General features: G+C 46.5%; 1 protein-coding gene across 1 annotated transcript in view; it reads left to right on the forward strand.

Annotated features, from left to right (window-relative positions):
- dnajc3a (DnaJ (Hsp40) homolog, subfamily C, member 3a) overlaps positions 1-19,863 on the forward strand; it is a 110,205-nt gene that overhangs the window by 35,519 nt on the left and 54,823 nt on the right. The window contains exon 5 of the mRNA XM_078221656.1: positions 18,724-18,876. Coding sequence (XP_078077782.1) covers positions 18,724-18,876 — 153 coding nt within the window. The remainder of the gene's footprint in view (positions 1-18,723; positions 18,877-19,863) is intronic.

A 19,863-nucleotide genomic window follows, 5' to 3' on the forward strand; every position in this document is an offset into this window, starting at 1 on the left:
TGAAGTTGATGACTATCTCCTTCATTTGTTGACATTGAGGGAGAGATTGTCATCTCTCAATTTCACCAAATTCTCTCTTGTACTGTCTTATTGTTTCAGATCCAACCCACTACAGTTGTCATCAGCAAACTTGAAAATAGAGTTGGAGCAGATTTTGCATGAGCATATAAGGAATAAAAGTAAGAGGCTGAGGATTGCCTTGCAGGACACCAATGTTGAGGATAATCGTAAAGGTGTCATGACCTATCCTTACTGATTCTGGTCTGTGGGTTAGGAAGTCTAGGATCCAGTTAGAGGGAGGAACCTAGCCCTTTGTATTTGTTACGATAATGATTTGAAAGCTGAGCTGTGCTCAATATATAGGAGTCTGACAGGTCCTTGTTAGAGTTTTAACAACACCAGGTTAAAGTCCAACAGGTTTATTTGGTTGCAAATGCCATTAGCTTTCAGAGTGCTGCTCCTTCGTCAGATGGAGTGGAAATCTGCTCAAACAGGGCACGCACAGAGACACAAAATCAAGTTACAGAATACTGATTAGAATGCGAATCTCTACAGCCAACCAGGTCTTAAAGATACAGACAATGTGAGTGGAGGGAGCATTAAGCACAGGTTAGAGATGTGTATTGTCTCCAGACAGGACAGCCAGTGAGATTCTGCAAGTCTAGGAGGCAAGCTGTGGGGGTTACTGATAGTGTGACATAAACCCAAGATCCTGGTTGAGGCCGTCCTCATGTGTGCGGAACTTGGCTATCAGTTTCTGCTCAGCGACTCTGCGCTGTCGTGTGTTGTGAAGGCCGCCTTGGAGAACGCTTACCTGAAGATCAGAGGCTGAATACCCGTGACCACTGAAGTGCTCCCCCACAGGAAGAGAACAGTCTTGCCTGGTAAGCAGTGTTCATTCATCCGTTGTCGTAGTGTTTGCATGGTTTCCCCAATGTACCATGCCTCGGGACATCCTTTCCTGCAGCGTAACAGGTAGACAACGTTGGCCGAGTTGCAAGAGTATGTACCGTGTACCTGGTAGATGGTGTTCTTGCGTGAGATGATGGCATCCATGTCGATGATCCAGCACGTCTTGCAGAGGTTGCTGTGGCAGGGTTGTGTGGTGTCGTGGTCACTGTTCTCCTGAAGGCTGGGTAGTTTGCTGCAGACAATGGTCAGTTTGAGGTTGTGCGGTTGTTTGAAGGCAAGATGTGGGGATGGCCTTGGCGAGATGTTCGTCTTCATCAATGACCATGTTGAAGCCTCCGGAGAAGATGTCATAGCTTCTCCGCTCCGGGGAAGTACTGGACGATGAAGGGTACTCTGTCCACCGTGTCCCGTGTTTGTCTTCTGAGGAGGTTGGTGTGGTTTTTCGCTGTGCTGTGTCAGAACTGTCAATCAATGAGTCGAGCGCCATATCCTGTTCTTATGAGGGCATCTTTCGGTGTCTGGAGGTGTCTTGCGATCCTCCTCATTCGATCCTCAAAGCAGATCCTGTGTATATGGAGGGCTTGTCTGTAGGGGATGGCTTCTTTAACGTGTTTTGGGTGGAAGCTGGAGAAGTGGAGCATCATGAGGTTATCCGTGGGCTTGCGGTACAGTGAAGTGCTGAGGCGACTGTCCTTAATGGAGATGTTTGTGTCCAAGAATGCAACCGATTCCAGAGAGTAGTCCATGGTGAGCCTGATGGTCGGATGGAACTTGTCGATGTCGTCATATAGTTGTTTCAGTGATTGCTCACCATGACTCCAAAGGAAGAAAATGTCATCAATGTATCTAGTGTATAGCATCAGTTGAAGGCCCTGTGCGGTGAAGAAGTCTTGTTCGAACCTGTGCATGAAGATGTTGGCATACTGAGGTGTGAATTTGGTCCCCAAACTGGGATCTTGGGTTTATGTCACACTAGCAGTAACCCCCACAGCTTGCCTCCTGGACTTGCAGAATCTCACTGGCTGTCCTGTCTGGAGACAATACACATCTCTTTAATGTGTGCTTAATGCTACCTCCACTCACATTGTCTGTATCTTTAAGACCTGGTTGGTTGAAGGGATTCGCATTCTAATCAGTATTCTGTAACTTGATTGTGTGTCTCTGTATGTCCTGTTTGAGCAGATTTCCACTCCATCTGACAGCGCTCTGAAAGCTAATGGCATTTGCTACCAAATAAACCTGTTGGACTTTAACCTGGTGTTGTTAAAACTCTTATTGTGTTTACCCCAGTCCAACGCTGGCATCTCCACATCAGGTCCTTGTTATCCAGGTGTTCCAGTGTTGAGTGTAGGGCCAAGGAGATGGTGTCAGCTGTGGACCTGTTGTGGCAATAGACAAACTGGAGTGGATCCATCTATCTGAGACTGCAGTTGATGCATGCTGTGACTAACCTTTCAAAGCACTTCATGATGGATGCCAGTGCCACCAGATGGTAGTCATTAAGGCATGCTGCCTGGGTTTTCTTTGATACAGGAATGATGGTTATCTTGAAACAGGTAGGGATCTCAGATTGGAGTAAGAAGCTCCATCTGCTGGTCTGCACAGGATCTGACTGCTTGTCGAGATACCCCATTTCGGCCAGTCACTTTGAGAGTTAACTTTCAAGAAAGCTAATCTGGTGTTTAGTCTCAATGGTGACCTCTGGGATACCGGTTCAACCGAGGCTTCTGGGATGGATGATGTCCTCTCCCTGATCGGTTGCACAAAATGGGCATTGAATGCATTGAGCTCATTGGGGAGGGGTGCATTGTTGCCAATGATTCTACACCTTATCCATGTAGCCTGTTGTGTCATATAGACCTTGCCATAATTGGTGGGTTTTCATGTGGTCTGGGACTCTAGCTTGGTGTGGTACTGTCTTGGCATCTTTGGTTCTCCAGAGATTGTATCTGAGTTTTTTGCATTGGTCAGGGCCACCCAACTTGACTGCCTCAGACCTGGACTTCAGTAAGCACTGGATGGCCCTGTTTATCCATGGTTGCCAGCTTGAAACACTTGGATTTGCTTCTTTAGCACAGTCTTCTATGTACATGCTAAAGAAGTAATGAGTAAAGGAAGGAAAAGCAATTGCATTTAGTGCCTTTCACAACAACTGGACACTTCCAAGTCCTTCTTAGATGCTGAAGAGAGGCATACTAATAATCCAGGGTAATGCTCTGGGAACCCAGGGTTGAATCCCACCTCAGAGTGCAGCACTCTAAAGTGCCTAGAAACATAGAAACCCTACAGTGCAGAAGGAGGCCATTCGGCCCATCGAGTCTGCACCGTCCACAATCCCACCCAGGCCCTACCCCCACACATTTTACCTGCTAATCCCTCTAACCTATGCATCCCAGGACTCTAAGGGACAATTTTTAACCTGGCCAATCAACTTAACCCGCACATCTTTGGACAATGTGCTCGAGTCTCGTCTCTTCTCTTTGACCCGAGTGCTCTTATTGAGCCTGTGGCCAAGTTGAAAGTAACATTTTAAAAAGCTTCCAGTATGCTATGTATGGTTTAGAACACTTTTTTTCAGGAAATAATTCCCATTTTGAGCAACTAATTTTGGTTGCACTAACTGAAGGCGCATGTAACCAGTTAAGTTCCACAGGGATCATAGAAATCATAGAAACCCTACAGTGCAGAAGGAGGCCATTCGGCCCATCGAGTCTGCACCGACCACAATCCCACCCCACATATTTTACCCACTAATCCCTCTAACCTACGCATCCCAGGACTCTAAGGGGCAATTTTTAACCTGGCCAATCAACCTAACCCGCACATCTTTGGACTGTGGGAGGAAACCGGAGCACCCGGAGGAAACCCACGCAGACACGAGGAGAATGTGCAAACTCCACACAGACAGTGACCCGAGCCGGGAATCGAACCTGGGACCCTGGAGCTGTGAAGCAGCAGTGCTAACCACTGTGCTACCGTGCCGGATCAGTGCTGGGACTGTATCTGTTTAAAATTATGACTTGGAGGAAGGAAGCGAATGTACTGTAGCCAAATTTACAGACTACATTAAATAGATGGAAAGGCAAGTTGAGAGGGGTGCAAGCAGTTTACACCAAAATCTTGATAGGTTAAGTAAGTTGACAAATGAAATATAATGTGGGAGAATATGAAGTTCATTTGACGGAGAACAAAAGAACAGTAGTATTTAAATGGAGAAAAGGGCAGCACAAACTACTTTGGGTACTTGTGCATGAAACAGAGCTAGCACATGCAGCAGGTAATCGGGAAAGCCAATGGAATGTTGACCCTTATTTCAAGGGAGTTGGAGTATGTTTAAAATGGAGGTGACGAGAATTTGAGGATCATGAGTCTTTGGAGTTTTCATCCTGAAAAAGCAGTAGAAGCATGGTCTGAATATTTTTAAGGTGGGTATATTCTTGGTAAGCAAGGCAGTGATAGATTACCAGTTAGGTGGGATGCAGATTTTAACTTTAAGATCAGCCATGACCTTATTAAATGGCAGAGGGATTGACTGGTCTACTCCCTTGTTCATGTTTGTGAACTGCCTCCAATGTGTTTACATCTTCAAATGAGGAGACCAAAATGTGCACAGTATGTGGTGTGGTCCCACCAATGCCATCTGACCAAAGCATAACATCCTTGTTTCTGTTCAATTTCTCTTATAAGAAAAATCCATGTGCTGAACCTGCCTCCTAGCTTTTTGTGACTCGTGCATCAGAATACCTAGATCCTTCTGAACCTCTATTCTGCAGTTGTTCTGATTAAGTAATACTCTAAATTTTCCTGCCAAAATGAGCAGCTTCACATTTATACTTCCTATCTCACTAGTTACCATGATCTGTATCACTACCCTGCATAGTAACCTTGACCCTTCTCTCCAAAGCCTTCCCTACAGTCCTTGTTATATGATCTGATAGGACTCTAGTCCCAGCACCATTCAGGTGAAACCCGAAATAATGGTTTGACTCCTTCTTTCTCTCCAGCACTGATGATTACCTTTTCCTTTTTTCACGAATTTTTGAATCATGAGTTAGCTCTGACTTTCCTTACCCGTTGCCAATTAGTAATCCAGAATCCCTTAGCAGAACTTAAGTCCTATGTCATTGATACCCACTTGAAGCAAGACAACTGGCTTGTTCCCCCCCAGCTCTGAAAATGTTCTCAATCCTGTTATAGAACATAGAACATAGAAAGCCACAGCACAAACAGGCCCTTCGGCCCACAAGTTGCGCCGATCACATCCCCACCTCTAGGCCTATCTATAGCCCTCAATCCCATTAAATCCCATGTACTCATCCAGAAGTCTCTTAAAAGACCCCAACGAGTTTGCCTCCACCACCACCGACGTCAGCCGATTCCACTCACCCACCACCCTCTGAGTGAAAAACTTACCCCTGACATCTCCTCTGTACCTACCCCCCAGCACCTTAAACCTGTGTCCTCTCGTAGCAACCATTTCAGCCCTTGGAAATAGCCTCTGAGAGTCTACCCTATCCAGACCTCTCAACATCTTGTAAACCTCTATCAGGTCACCTCTCATCCTTCGTCTCTCCAGGGAGAAGAGACCAAGCTCCCTCAACCTATCCTCATAAGGCATGCCCCCCAATCCAGGCAACATCCTTGTAAATCTCCTCTGCACCCTTTCAATGGCTTCAACATCTTTCCTGTAATGAGGTGACCAGAACTGCGCGCAGTACTCCAAGTGGGGTCTAATCAGGGTCCTATAAAGCTGCAGCATTATCTCCCGACTCCTAAACTCAATCGCTCGATTAATGAAGGCCAGTACGCCGTACGCCTTCTTGACCGCATCCTCCACCTGCGAGGCCGATTTAAGAGTCCTATGGACCCGGACCCCAAGGTCCTTCTGATCCTCTACACTGCTAAGAATGGTACCCTTCATATTATACTGCTGCTTCATCCCATTGGATCTGCCAAAATGGATCACCACACACTTATCCGGGTTGAAGTCCATCTGCCACTTCTCCGCCCAGTCTTGCATTCTATCTATGTCTCGCTGCAACTTCTGACATCCCTCCAAACTATCCACAACACCACCTACCTTGGTGTCGTCAGCAAACTTACCAACCCATCCCTCCACTTCCTCATCCAGGTCATTTATGAAAATGACAAACAGCAAGGGTCCCAGAACAGATCCCTGGGGCACTCCACTGGTCACTGACCTCCATGCAGAGAAAGACCCCTCCACAGCCACTCTCTGCCTTCTGCAGGCAAGCCAGTTCTGGATCCACAAGGCAACAGCCCCTTGGATCCCATGCCCTCTCACTTTCTCAAGAAGTCTTGCATGGGGGACCTTATCGAACGCCTTGCTGAAGTCCATATAGACCACATCCACCGCTCTTCCTTCGTCAATGTGTTTGGTCACATTTTCAAAGAACTCAACCAGGCTCGTAAGGCACGACCTGCCCTTGACAAAGCCGTGCTGACTACTTTTGATCATACTAAACTTCTCTAGATGATCATAAATCCTGTCTCTCAGGATCCTCTCCATCAACTTACCAACCACTGAGGTTAGACTCACCGGTCGGTAATTTCCCGGGCTGTCCCTGTTCCCTTTCTTGAATATAGGGACCACATCTGCAATCCTCCAATCCTCCGGAACCTCTCCCGTCTCCATCGACGATGCAAAGATCATCGCCAAAGGCTCCGCAATCTCCTCCCTCGCCTCCCACAGTAACCTGGGGTACATCCCATCCGGTCCCGGCGACTTACCAACCTTGATGCCATTCAATAGTTCCAACACATCCTCTTTCTTTATGTCCACATGCTCGATCCTTTCTGTCCACCGCAAACCAGCAGTACAACCACCCAGATCCCTTTCCACCGTGAATACCGAGGTAAAGTATTCATTAAGCACCTCCGCCATTTCTAACAGTTCCGCACAAACTTTTCCCCCTTCACCTTTTAAGGGTCCTATGCCTTCACATCTCATCCTTTTACTCTTGACATATTTGTAGAAAGCCTTGGGATTCTCCTTAATCTTACCCGCCAAGGCCTTCTCATGACCCCTTCTCGCTCTCCTAATTTCCTTCTTAAGCTCCTTCCTACATCCCGTATACTCCTCTAAATCCTTAACACCTCCTAGCTCCCTGAACCTTCTGTACGCCTCTCTTTTCTTATTCACCAGGTTCATCACAACCTTCGTGCACCACGGTTCCCGTACCCTACCAACACCCCCCTGTCTCATCGGAACGTTGTCATGCAGAGCTCCAGACAAACATTCCTTGAAAATCCTCCACTTTCCTTCGGTACTTTTCCCCAAGAATGCCTCCTTCCAATTTACCCGTCTAATTTCCTCCCTGATGACACTGTATTTCCCTTTACTCCAGAGAAACACTTTCCTAGCCTGCCTGATCCTATCTCTTTCCAATGCTATCGTGAAGGAGATAGAATTATGATCGCTATCCCCAAGATGCTCACCCACCGAGAGATCCTCCACCTGTCCAGGTTCATTAGCCAGCACCAGATCAAGTACAGCCTCTCCTCTAGTAGGCTTATCCACATACTGTGTCAGGAAACTCTCCTGGACACACCTAACAAACTCCTCTCCATCCAAACCCCTAGCCCTAGGGATATTCCAATCAGAGCCTTCACAATCTTTTGCTGAACAGTATTTATTGCCCTACCTGTACTGTCTCCCACCCATAATGCCACTATTGCCACCACTACATATTGCTCCACTTGATGGCTCCTTGTACCACTGTTTGGTTCAATTTTCTCATCTTGCAATCCCTGCTCCTGGCCACAGTTAGCAACACCTGGTACCTGTTTTCTGGGTCCTCATACCTGCCTCACTCTCTGCCAATCATTTTGTATTTGATTTACTATTGTCACATGTATTAGTATGCAGCGAAAAGTATTGTTCCTTGCATGCTATACAGACAAAGCATACTGTTCAGAGAGAAGGAAAGGAAAGTGCAGAATGTAGTGTTACAGTCATAGCTAGGGTGTAGAGAAAGATCAACTTAATGCAAGGTAGCTCCATTCAAAAGTCTGACAGCAGCAACAAAGAAGCTGAGTCGGTTGGTACGTAACCTCGGACTTTTGTATCTTTTTCCCAACGGAAGAAGGTGGAAGAGAATGTCTGGGGTGCGTGGGGTCCTTATGCTGGCTGCTTTTCCAAGGCAGTGGGAAGTGTAGACATTCAATGGATGCCTGACCAGAATGACATGAGAATGGTGGAATGAGATAGAGAACCTGGTGAACTGGTGTGGTGACAATCTCCCTCAATGTCAACAAAACTAAGGAGATTGTCATCGACTTCAGGAAGTGTAGAGGAGAACATGCCCTTGTGTACATCAACAACAGGGACGAAGTAGAAAGGGTCGAGAGCTTTGTGTTTTTAGGTGTTCAGATCACCAACATCCTGTGCTGGTCCCCCCATGCTGACACTAAAGTTAAAGCTCACCAACACCTACGTTCTCAGAAGACTAAGGAAATTTGGCATGTCAGCTATGACTCTGTCCAACCTCGACAAATACAACCAGAAAGAATGCTTTCTATGGTGCATCACAGCTTGGTATAGCTCCTGCTCTGACCAAGACCACAAGAAACTACAAAAAGATCGTGAATGTAGCCCAATCCATCACGCAAACCAGCCTCCCATCCATTGACTTTGTCTACACTTCCTGCTGCCTTGGCAAAGCAGCCAGCATAATTAAGGATCCCATGCACCTCGGACGTTCTCCCTTCCACCACCTTCCGTCGGGGGAAAAAGATAAAGTCTGAGGGGCAAAATAAGGCATACATTAATCAAAGAAAATTTGTTAAGTGACTAATCACTGACCTACCTTGTTACCTCATTCACTTGATGTGGACTGCATGGATTTTAGGTAGATCCCACATGCAGACTGGTTACCAAAGCAAAATGGCAAGTTGCATCCAAAATTGGCTGGGGCAAGAAGCGAAAGGTTCCTGTTGGACTGGATACATACTGCTGTAGAAACTCTTCCTGAAGATAATCAGGAACTTTTGCCTCGTCCACCCTTTTTACATCACTGTCCCTGTCTACATTCAGCTAATTAAAATCCCTCATTATTATTTACTATGTTTGCATATCTCTGTATTTGCCCTGCAGATTGGTTCTACATCCTCACTAGTTGACTGTCTGTATACACTGATCAATGTAATTGCATTTTGTTCCTTAGTTCTAGCCAAATTGATCCTGTCCTTGAACCCTCGGGGGCATCCTCATTCTCCAGCACCTGCAATGCTCTCCTTGACCAATACCACCATCCCTCCTTTCCTATATTTTCTGAACACCTTGTACCCACAAATATGTAGTTTCACAATTGGGCTTATATTAACACTAATGAAGTTACTGTGAAAATCCCCTGGTCGCCATCCTGGCACCTGTTTGGGTACAGAGAATTTGGCATGGCCAATGCACCTAACCAGCACATCTTTTGAATGGGAGGAAACCTATGCAGACACAATGTCTGGAGTCTGCACAGTGACCCAAGCTGGGGATTGAACCCAGGTCCCTGGTGCCATGAGGCAGTAGTGCTCGCCACTGTGCCACCCATGAACACCCAGTCCCATCTTTCCTTGAGCTAGGTCTCATCACCACAACACAATGTGCACCTGTCACACTCCAATCTCATTTACATAAGAACATAAGAAATAGGAGCAGGAGTAGGCCATCTAGCCCCTCGAGCCTGCCCCGCCATTCAATAAGATCATGGCTGATCTGACGTGGATCAGTACCACTTACCCGCCTGATCCCCATAACCCTGAATTCCCTTACCGATCAGGAATCCATCCATCCGCGCTTTAAACATATTCCGCGAGGTAGCCTCCACCACCACAGTGGGCAGAGAATTCCAGAGATTCACCACCCTCTGGGAGAAGAAGTTCCTCCTCAACTCTGTCTTAAACCGACCCCCCCTTTATTTTGAGGCTGTGTCCTCTAGTTTTAACTTCCTTACTAAGTGGAAAGAATCTCTCCGTCTCCACCCTATCCAGCCCCCGCATTATCTTATAAGTCTCCATAAGATCCCCCTCATCCTTCTAAACTCCAACGCGTACAAACCCAATCTCCTCAGCCTCTCATAGAAATCATAGAAACCCTACAGTGCAGAAGGAGGCCATTCGGCCCATCGAGTCTGCACTGACCACAATCCCACCCAGGCCCTACCCCCACATATTTACCCACTAATCCCTCTAATTTACACATTTTAGGATTCTAAGGGGCAATTTTTAACCTGGCCAATCAACCTAACCCGCACATCTTTGGACTGTGGGAGGAAACCGGAGTACCCGGAGGAAACCCATGCAGACACGGGGAGAATGTGCAAACTCCACACAGACAGTGACCCGAGCCGGGAATCGAACCCGGGACCCTGGAGCTGTGAAGCAACAGTGCTAACCACTGCGCTACCGTGCCGCCCTCATAATCCAAACCCCCCCTCTCCGGTATCAACCTGGTGAACCTTCTCTGCACTCCCTCCAATGCCAATATATCCTTCCTCATATAAGGGGACCAATACTGCACACAGTATTCCAGCTGCGGCCTCACCAATGCCCTGTACAGGTGCATCAAGACATCCCTGCTTTTATATTCTATCCCCCTCGCGATATAGGCCAACATCCCATTTGACTTCTTGATCACCTGTTGTACCTGCAGACTGGGCTTTTGCGTCTCATGCACAAGGACCCCCAGGTCTCTTTGCACGGTAGCATGTTTTAATTTGTTTCCATTGAGATAGTAATCCCATTTGTTATTTCCTCCAAAGTGTATAACCTCGCATTTATCAACGTTATACTTCATTTGGTATACTCTAAATCAGGGTTACTGTGAATGGACAATCATTACGTTCTTCCTTAATCCAACTTCACCTATTGACTAGGAGGCAATGGCCTAGTGACTAATAGTCACTTGACTATTAATCCAGAAACCCAGATAATGTTCTGGGGATTTGGGTTTGTGGCCAGCAGCTGGTAGAATTTGAGTTTAATTCCTGATGAAGTGTATCCCAGGGCACTGGGAGGCTAGGGAGGAAATTGCAGGTCCCCTAGCAGAGATATTTGAATCATCGACAGCCACTGGAGGTGCCTAAAGATTGGAAGGTGGTAAATGTGCCTTTGTTTAAAAAGGACTGCAGGTCAAAGCCAGGGAACTACAGGCCAGTGAGTCTCACATCTGTGGTGGGTAAGTTGTTGGAAGGTATTTTGAGACTGGATCTACAGGCATTTAGAGGGGCAAGGACTGATTAGGGACAGTCAGCATGGCTTTGAATGGAAAATCATGTGTCTCAAATTGGAGGGTTTTTTTTGAAGACCAAGAAGGTAGATGAGGGCAGTGCAGTTGATGTCTACATGGGCTTTAGCAAGGCCTTTGACATAGGTTGTTGCATAAGGTTAAATCTCTCGGGATCCAGGGTGAGGTAGCCAAATGGATACAAAATTGGCTTGGTGACACAAGACAGAGGGTTGTTTTTCAAACTGGATGCCTGTGACCAGTGATATGCCTCCGGAATCAGTGCTGGGTCCACTGTTATTTCTCATTACGTTAATGATTTGGATGAGAATATAGGAGGCATGGTTAGTAGGTTTGCAGATGACACCAAGATTGGTGGCATAGTGAACAGTGAAGAAGGTTATGTAGGATTGCAACGGGATCTTGATCAATTGGGCCAGTGGGCTGACGAATGGCAGATGGAGTTTAATTTGGATAATGCAAGGTGATGCATTTTGGTAGATTGAACCAGGGCAGGACTTAGTCAGTTAATGGTAGGGCATTGGGGAGAGTTATCGAGTAAACAGATCTAGGGGTACAGGTTCATAGCTCCTTGAAAGTGGAGTCACAGGTGGACAGTGGTGAAAAAGGCATTTGGCATGTTTGGTTTCGTTGGGAACAAAGAACAGTACATAGAACATAGAACATAGAACATTACAGCGCAGAACAGGCCCTTCGGCCCACGATGTTGCACCGACCAGTTAAAAAAAAACTGTGACCCTCCAACCTAAACCAATTTCTTTTCGTCCATGAACCTATCTACGGATCTCTTAAACGCCCCCAAACTAGGCGCATTTACTACTGATGCTGGCAGGGCATTCCAATCCCTCACCACCCTCTGGGTAAAGAACCTACCCCTGACATCGGTTCTATAACTACCCCCCCTCAATTTAAAGCCATGCCCCCTCGTGCTGGATTTCTCCATCAGAGGAAAAAGGCTATCACTATCCACCCTATCCAAACCTCTAATCATCTTATATGTTTCAATAAGATCCCCTCTTAGCCGCCGCCTTTCCAGCGAAAACAATCCCAAATCCCTCAGCCTCTCCTCATAGGATCTCCCCTCCATACCAGGCAACATCCTGGTAAACCTCCTCTGCACCCTCTCCAAAGCCTCCACATCCTTCCTGTAATGTGGGGACCAGAACTGCACACAGTACTCCAAGTGCGGCCGCACCAGAGTTGTGTACAGTTGCAACATAACGCTACGACTCCTAAATTCAATCCCCCTACCAATAAACGCCAAGACACCATATGCCTTCTTAACAACCTTATCTACTTGATTCCCAACTTTCAGGGATCTATGCACACATACACCTAGATCCCTCTGCTCCTCCACACTATTCAAAGTCCTCCCGTTAGTACAGCACAGGAAACCGGCCCTTCGGCCCTCCAAGCCTGCACAGCTCCTTGGTCCAACTAGACCAATCGTTTGTATCCCTCCATTCCCAGGCTGCTCATGTGACTATCCAGGTAAGTCTTAAACGATGTCAGCGTGCCTGCCTCCACCACCCTACTTGGCAGTGCATTCCAGGCCCCCACCACCCTCTGTGTAAAAAAAAAAAACATCCCTCTAATATCTGAGTTATACTTCGCCCCTCTCACCTTGAGCGCGTGACCCCTCGTGAACGTCACTTCTGATCTGGGAAAAAGCTTCCCACCGTTCACCCTATCTATCCCCTTCATAATCTTGTACACCTCTATTAGATCTCCCCTCATTCTCCGTCTTTCCAGGGAGAACAACCCCAGTTTACCCAATCTCTCCTCATAGCTAAGACCCTCCATACCAGGCAACATCCTGGTAAACCTTCTCTGCACTCTAAAGCCTCCATGTCCTTCTGGTAGTGCGGCGACCAGAACTGGATGCAGTACTCCAAATGTGGCCTTACCAGCGTTCTATACAGCTGCATCATCAGACTCCAGCTTTTATACTCTATACCCCGTCCTATAAAGGCAAGCATACCATATGCCTTCTTCACCACCTTCTCCACCTGTGTTGCCACCTTCAAGGATTTGTGGACTTGCACACCTAGGTCCCTCTGTTTCTATACTCCTGATGACTCTGCCATTTATTGTATAACTCCTCCCTACATTATTTCTTCCAAAATGCATCACTTCGCATTTATCCGGATTAAACTCCATCTGCCACCTCTCCGCCCAATTTTCCAGCCTATCTATATCCTGCTGTATTGCCCGACAATGCTCTTTGCTATCCGCAATTCCAGCTATCTTCGTGTCTATATATATATATATACACACACTCTGCGGAACACCACTGGTCACAGACCTCCAGCCGGAAAAAGACCCTTCGACCACTACCCTCTGTCTCCTATGGCCAAGCCAGTTCTCCACCCATCTAGCCACTTCTCCTTGTATCCCATGAGCCTTAACCTTCTTAACCAACCTGCCATGTGGGACTTTGTCAAATGCCTTACTAAATCCATATAGATGACATCCACGGCCCTTCCTTCATCAACCGTTTTTGTCACTTCCTCAAAAAACTCCACCAAATTTGTAAGGCACGACCTCCCTCTTACAAAACCATGCTGTCTGTCACTAATGAGATTGTTCCGTTCTAAATGCACATACATCCTGTCTCTAAGTATCCTCTCCAACAACTTCCCTACCACAGACGTCAAGCTCACCGGCCTATAATTTCCTGGGTTATCCCTGCTACCCGTCTTAAACAACGGGACCACATTCACTATCCTCCAATCCTCAGGGACTTCACCCGTGTCCAAAGAAGCGACAAAGATTTCCATCAGAGGCCCAGCAATTTCATCTCTCGTCTCCGAGCAGTCGAGGATAGATGCCATCAGGCCCTGGGGGCTTTGTCAGTTTTAATGTTCCCTAATTGGGACATCTTGAAGACATTAGCAAGGCCACACTTGGAATAGTGTGTACAGTTCTGGTCAACCTATTATAGAAAGGATATTAAACTAGAGAGTGCAGAAAAGATTTACTGGGATGCTACTGGGACTTAATGGTTTGAGTTATAAGGAGATGCTGGATAGACTGGGACTTTTTTCTCTGGAACGTAGAAGGCTGAGGGGTGATCTTATAGAGTTCTATAAAATAATGAGGGGCATAGATCAGCTAGATAGTCAATATCTTTCCCAAAGGTGGGAGAGTCTAAAACTAGAGGGCATAGGTTTAAGGGAAGAGATACAAAAGTGTTCAGAGGATGGTGAGTGTCTGGAACAAGCTGCCAGAGGTGGTAGTAGAGGCGGGTACAATTGTCTTTAAGTTTTTACTTGTCTTTTTAACACATGGGTAAGATGGGTGTAGAGGGATTTGGGACTAAGGGTTTTTTAAAAAAAAAGGAGCAGCATGGACAAGTTGAATCTAAGGGCCTGTTTCCATGCTGTAAACCTCCTGACTAATTCAGATTGAGTCTACTGATGACCATGAAACTGTTCTTGTTTGTCAAGAAAAACCCATCTAGTTCACTAATGTCCTTTTTTAGGGAAGGAAATCTGCTGTTCTTACCTGGTCTGGCCTACGTGTGACTCGAGCCACAGCAATATGGTTGACTCTCAACTGCTCTCTGTCATAAGACCATAAGACCATAAGACATAGGAGCGGAAGTAAGGCCATTCGGCCCATCGAGTCCACTCCACCATTCAATCATGGTTGATTTCAACTCCATTTACCCGCTCTCTCCCCATAGCCCTTAATTCCTCGAGAAATCAAGAATTTATCAATTTCTGTCTTGAAGACGCTCAACGTCTCGGCCTCCACAGCCCTCTGTGGCAATGAATTCCACAGACCCACCACTCTCTGGCTGAAGAAATTTCTCCTCATCTCTGTTCTAAAGTGACTCCCTTTTATTCTAAGGCTATGCCCCCGCGTCCTAGTCTCCCCTGTTAATGGAAACAACTTCCCTACGTCCATCCTATCTAAGCCGTTCATTATCTTGTAAGTTTCTATCAGATCTCCCCTCAACCTCCTAAACTCCAATGAATATAATCCCACGATCCTCAGACGTTCATCGTATGTCAGGCCTACCATTCCTGGGATCATCTGTGTGAATCGCCGCTGGACCCGCTCCAGTGCCAGTATGTCCTTCCTGAGGTGTGGGGCCCAAAATTGCTCACAGTACTCCAAATGGGGCCTAACCAGTGCTTTATAAAGCCTCAGAAGTACATCCCTGCTTTTGTATTCCAAGCCTCTTGAATGGCCTAGTAAGCCACTCAGTTGTATCAATTGCTACAAAGAAGTGAAACCGGACAGTCCATCTGGCATCAACCAGAAAAGAAAAGGCAAAACAAGCAGTCCTGTCGACCCTGAAAGTCCTCCTTACTAACATCTGGAGGCTAGTGCCAAAATTGGGAGAGCTGTCTCATAGATTAGTCAAGCAACAGCCTGACAGTCATTCTCATGTGATTATACCTTACAGATAACACCACTATTACCATCCCTGGATATGTCCTGTCCCACCCGCAGGACAGACCCACCAGAGGTGACGGCACTGTGGCATACAGATGGGAGGGAGTTGCCCTGGGAGTCCTTAACATCAACTACAGACCCCATGAAGTCTCATGGCTTCACATTAAATACAGGCATGGAAACCTCTTGCTGGTTACCACATACTGTCCTTCTGCTGATGAATCAATGCTTCTCCATGTTGAGCAATACTTGGAGGAAGCACTGAGGGTGGCAAGGGTGCAAAATGTACTCCACGTGGGGGATTTCAATGTCCACCAGAGTAGCTTGGCCCCAGCATTACTAATCAAGCTGGTTGAGTCCTAGAGGATATAACTGCTAGATTGGGTCTGCAGCAGGTGGTGAAGGAACCAACAAGAGGGAATAACATGTTTGACCTCCTCCTTGCCAATCTGCCTGCTGCAGATGCATCTGTCCATGACGGTATCAGGAAGAGTGACCACCGCACAGTCCTTGTGGAGAAGTCATGCCTTCACATTGAGAATAACCTCCATGTTGTGTGGCACTATTGCCATGCTAAATGGGTCAGACTTCAAACCAATCTATCTACTCAATTGGGCATCCATGAGGTGCTGTGGGCCATCAACAGCAGCGGATCTGTACCCCAGTGCAGTCTGCAACCTCATGGCCTGGCATATCCCCCATTCAACCATTGCCATCAAGCCAGGAGATCAACATTGGTTCAATGGAGAGTTCAGGAGGGCATGCCAGGAGCAGCACCTGGCATATCTAAAAATGAGATGTCAACCTGGTGATGCTACTAAACAGGACTACTTGCATGCCAAGTGGCGGGTGGGGGGGGGAAGCAAGTGATCAAGCTAAGCGATCCCACAACCAACAGATCAGATCTAAGCTCCAGGTACGTCCTGTACACACACAGCAGGACAAATTCAACCCAGCCAATTACTGCTCCATCAGTAGAGTGATAGAACTGTTGATAACTCCTTCCATCAAGCAGCACCTGCTCAGTGATGTCCAGTTTGGATTTCACCAGGATCACTCCGCTCCTGACCTCATTATAGCCTTGGTTCAAACATGGGCAAAAGAACTCAATTTGAGGTGAGAGTGACGGACCTTAACATCAAGACTGCTTTTGACAGTGTGGCATCAAGGAACCTTGGCAAAACTGGGATCAATGGGTATCAAGGGGCAAATAATCCTCTGGTTGGAGTCGTACCTGGTACATTGGAAGATGGTTGTGGAGGGTCAGTCATCTCTGCTCCAGGATATCACTGCAGGAGTCCCTCAGGGTAGTGTACTAGGCCAAACAATCTTCAGCTGCTTCATCATTGACCTTCCCTCCGTCATAAGGTCAGAAGTGGGGATGTCTGCTAATTGCACAATGTTCAGCACCTTTCACTACTCATACTGAAGCAGCCCATGTCCAAATGCAACAAGACCTAGACAATATCCAGACTTGGGCTGACAAGTGGCAAGTAACTTTTGCATACACAAATGCCAGGCAATGACCACCAATAAGAGACACTCTAACCACTGCCCCTTGACATTCAATGGTGTTACCATCACTGAATTCCCTCCACTGCCAACATCTTTGGGGTTATCATTGACCAGAAACTCAACTGGACTCACCACATAAACATTGGCTACAGGAGCAGGTTAGGAATACTGTGGTGAGTAACTCACCACCTGACTCCCCAAGCCTATCCACCATCTACAAGACACAAGTCAGGAGTGTGATGGAATACTGCCCGCTTGCCTGGATGGGTGCAGCTCCAACAACAATCAAGAAGCTTGACGCCATCCAAGGCAAAACAGCCCGCTTGATTGGCACCACATTCCCCCGCCCCTGCCCCCCATCACCAATACTCAGAAGCAGCAGTGTATACTATTTACAAGGTGCACTGCAACAATTCACCAAAGATCCTGAGGCAGCACCTTCCAAACCCACAACCACTTCCATCTAGAAGGGCCAGGGCAGCAGATACATGGGAACACCACCACCTGCAAGTTCTCCCTCCAAGCCGGTCATCATCCTGACTTGGAAGTATATTGTCATTCCTTCAGTTGCTAGGTCAAAATCCTGGAATTCCCTCCCTAATGGCATTGTGGGTCAACCCACAGAACAAGGACTGCAGTGATTCAAGAAGGCTCTCACCACCACCACCTTAAGGGCAATTGGGGATGGGCAATAAATGCTGGTCAGCCAGCAATGCCCATATCCCACGAATAAAAAAACTTGCTATTCTCTATACGCGTGCTTGCTGTCCCTCCTAGCATCCTGCTATTCGTCTAATATTTCCTCTTGCTTTCTACACCCATGCTGCATTTCTCCCAACAGCTCTAGCAGAACTTATTCTCAGATCTGCCTTCTCTTTCACTCACTTGCACGTGGCAGTGGAAGTTGTACAGCGATTTTACTGCATTTGAGACCCTACTTGCTAATTTCCTACCTTGCTCCCAAAATCCTGATTGCGGGACTCCATTTCCTTCCTTCCCAAATCATTGGTACCAATGTGGACCATTACCTCTGGGTCTTCACCTACCCCAGAAGAATGTCCTGAGGAACAGCAACACCAACCAAACCCCATCAATATTGCTATTCCCTCCTTCCTCCCCTCATGTACAGCTGAGCTGTTTGTGATGCCACAAACCTGGCTGTGATTGCATTCTGAGGAGCCAGCTTCCAAAATGGAAAACCAATTTTTGAGTGGGACCCCAGGGTGCTCCTGCACTAATCAAAGAAAAGGTGTCCTGAGATGCTAAAGTATAGGAGGTGGCACGGTAGCAGTGGTTAGCACTGCTTCAGTGCTAGGGACCTGGGTTCGATTCCCGACTTGAATCACTCTTTGTGTGGAGTTTTCACATTCTCCCCGTGTCTGTATGGGTTTCCTCCAGGTGCTTTGGTTTCCTCCCAAATTCTGAAAGACTTGCTGGTTAAGTGCATTGGCCCGGACTGTGGCAACTAGGGGGATTTCACAGTAACTTCATTGCAGTGTTAATGTAAGTCTTTCTTGTGACTTATAAAACTTTTACCAATATTTACTCTGTTTAATAAAGTGCAATAAATGAGACAGATCAAGGCAACAGAAGTATGTTCATTTAACCTCATCTGTCCTTTTGTTTTTCAGCTAAAATCTAACCCCAATGAGAAAGAAGAAAATGAAGCAAAGTCCCAATTAAGTAAAGCGGATGAATTGCAACGTATCATTACGCAGGCACGAACTGCATATGAACACCAGGATTACACAGTAGCAATTGCACTCCTGGACACCCTTATTGAGGCAAGCTTCAGTTAAACATTGCTTGCAATAGATTTTTTTTTTTAGTGTGATACAGCTGAAGGGAAGTACTTTATTCCAATATTTTCTCCCCCCTGTATGCATGGCTTTCCTCCAGGTGCTCCAGTTTCCTCCCACAGTCCGAATGTGTGGATTAGCCATGGTAAATATGCTGAGTTATGGGGGGTGATGCTGGAGAGGGCCTAGGCAAGACATTGGCAATGGGCTGAATGGCCTTTCTCTGCTATCTGGACAGATTTCTTTTAAATCCTGTACCAGTGCAACCCCAGCTGTTCATGTTATATGATTTGGATGCTGGAACCAAATGTGAGATTTACAAGTTTGCAGGTGACACGAAGCTGGGTGTGACTGTCTATGGGGAAGATACAAAGCATCTTTGTATCTTCAAATATCTTAAAGTATATTTTTATTGTTTTACAAAAATCTTCAATGAAACAATACCTCAAGGATTGGTACAGTACAATATAATCATTTCTCCACATATGCATATTGAAAAAGACAGGAGGGCACCAATGCAGTTGGCTTGGATTATTCATTACGAGCAATGAAAGTATACTTTGGACATTAGGGGAAAACAGGATAACAAGTTGGATACATGGTGCATGTCGTTGCTTATGATACTAGAAACAGAGCCATAGAACTAACTTTCCAACATTTTCAAAGCTATTGCCATTGTGTATTCGGCCAAGGAGAAGTGGAGATCATGTTTCACTAACTTGATCGAGTTTTTCAAGGAAGTAACGAAGATGATTGAGGGTAGGGCAGTGGATGTTGTCTACATGGACTTCAGCAAGGCTTTTGACAAGATCCCTCGTAGCAGATTGGTACGGAAGGTGAAGTTGCACGGGAATTGGCAAGTCACATTGCAGCTTTATAGAATCTTAATTAGGCTGCACTTGGAATATAGTGTTCAATTCTGGTCGCTGCACTGCCAGAAGGATGTGGAGACGGTACAGAAAAGATTTACCA

This window comes from Mustelus asterias, chromosome 10, assembly GCF_964213995.1.
Source record: "Mustelus asterias chromosome 10, sMusAst1.hap1.1, whole genome shotgun sequence".
In the NCBI taxonomy this organism is placed as follows: Eukaryota; Metazoa; Chordata; class Chondrichthyes; order Carcharhiniformes; family Triakidae; genus Mustelus; species Mustelus asterias.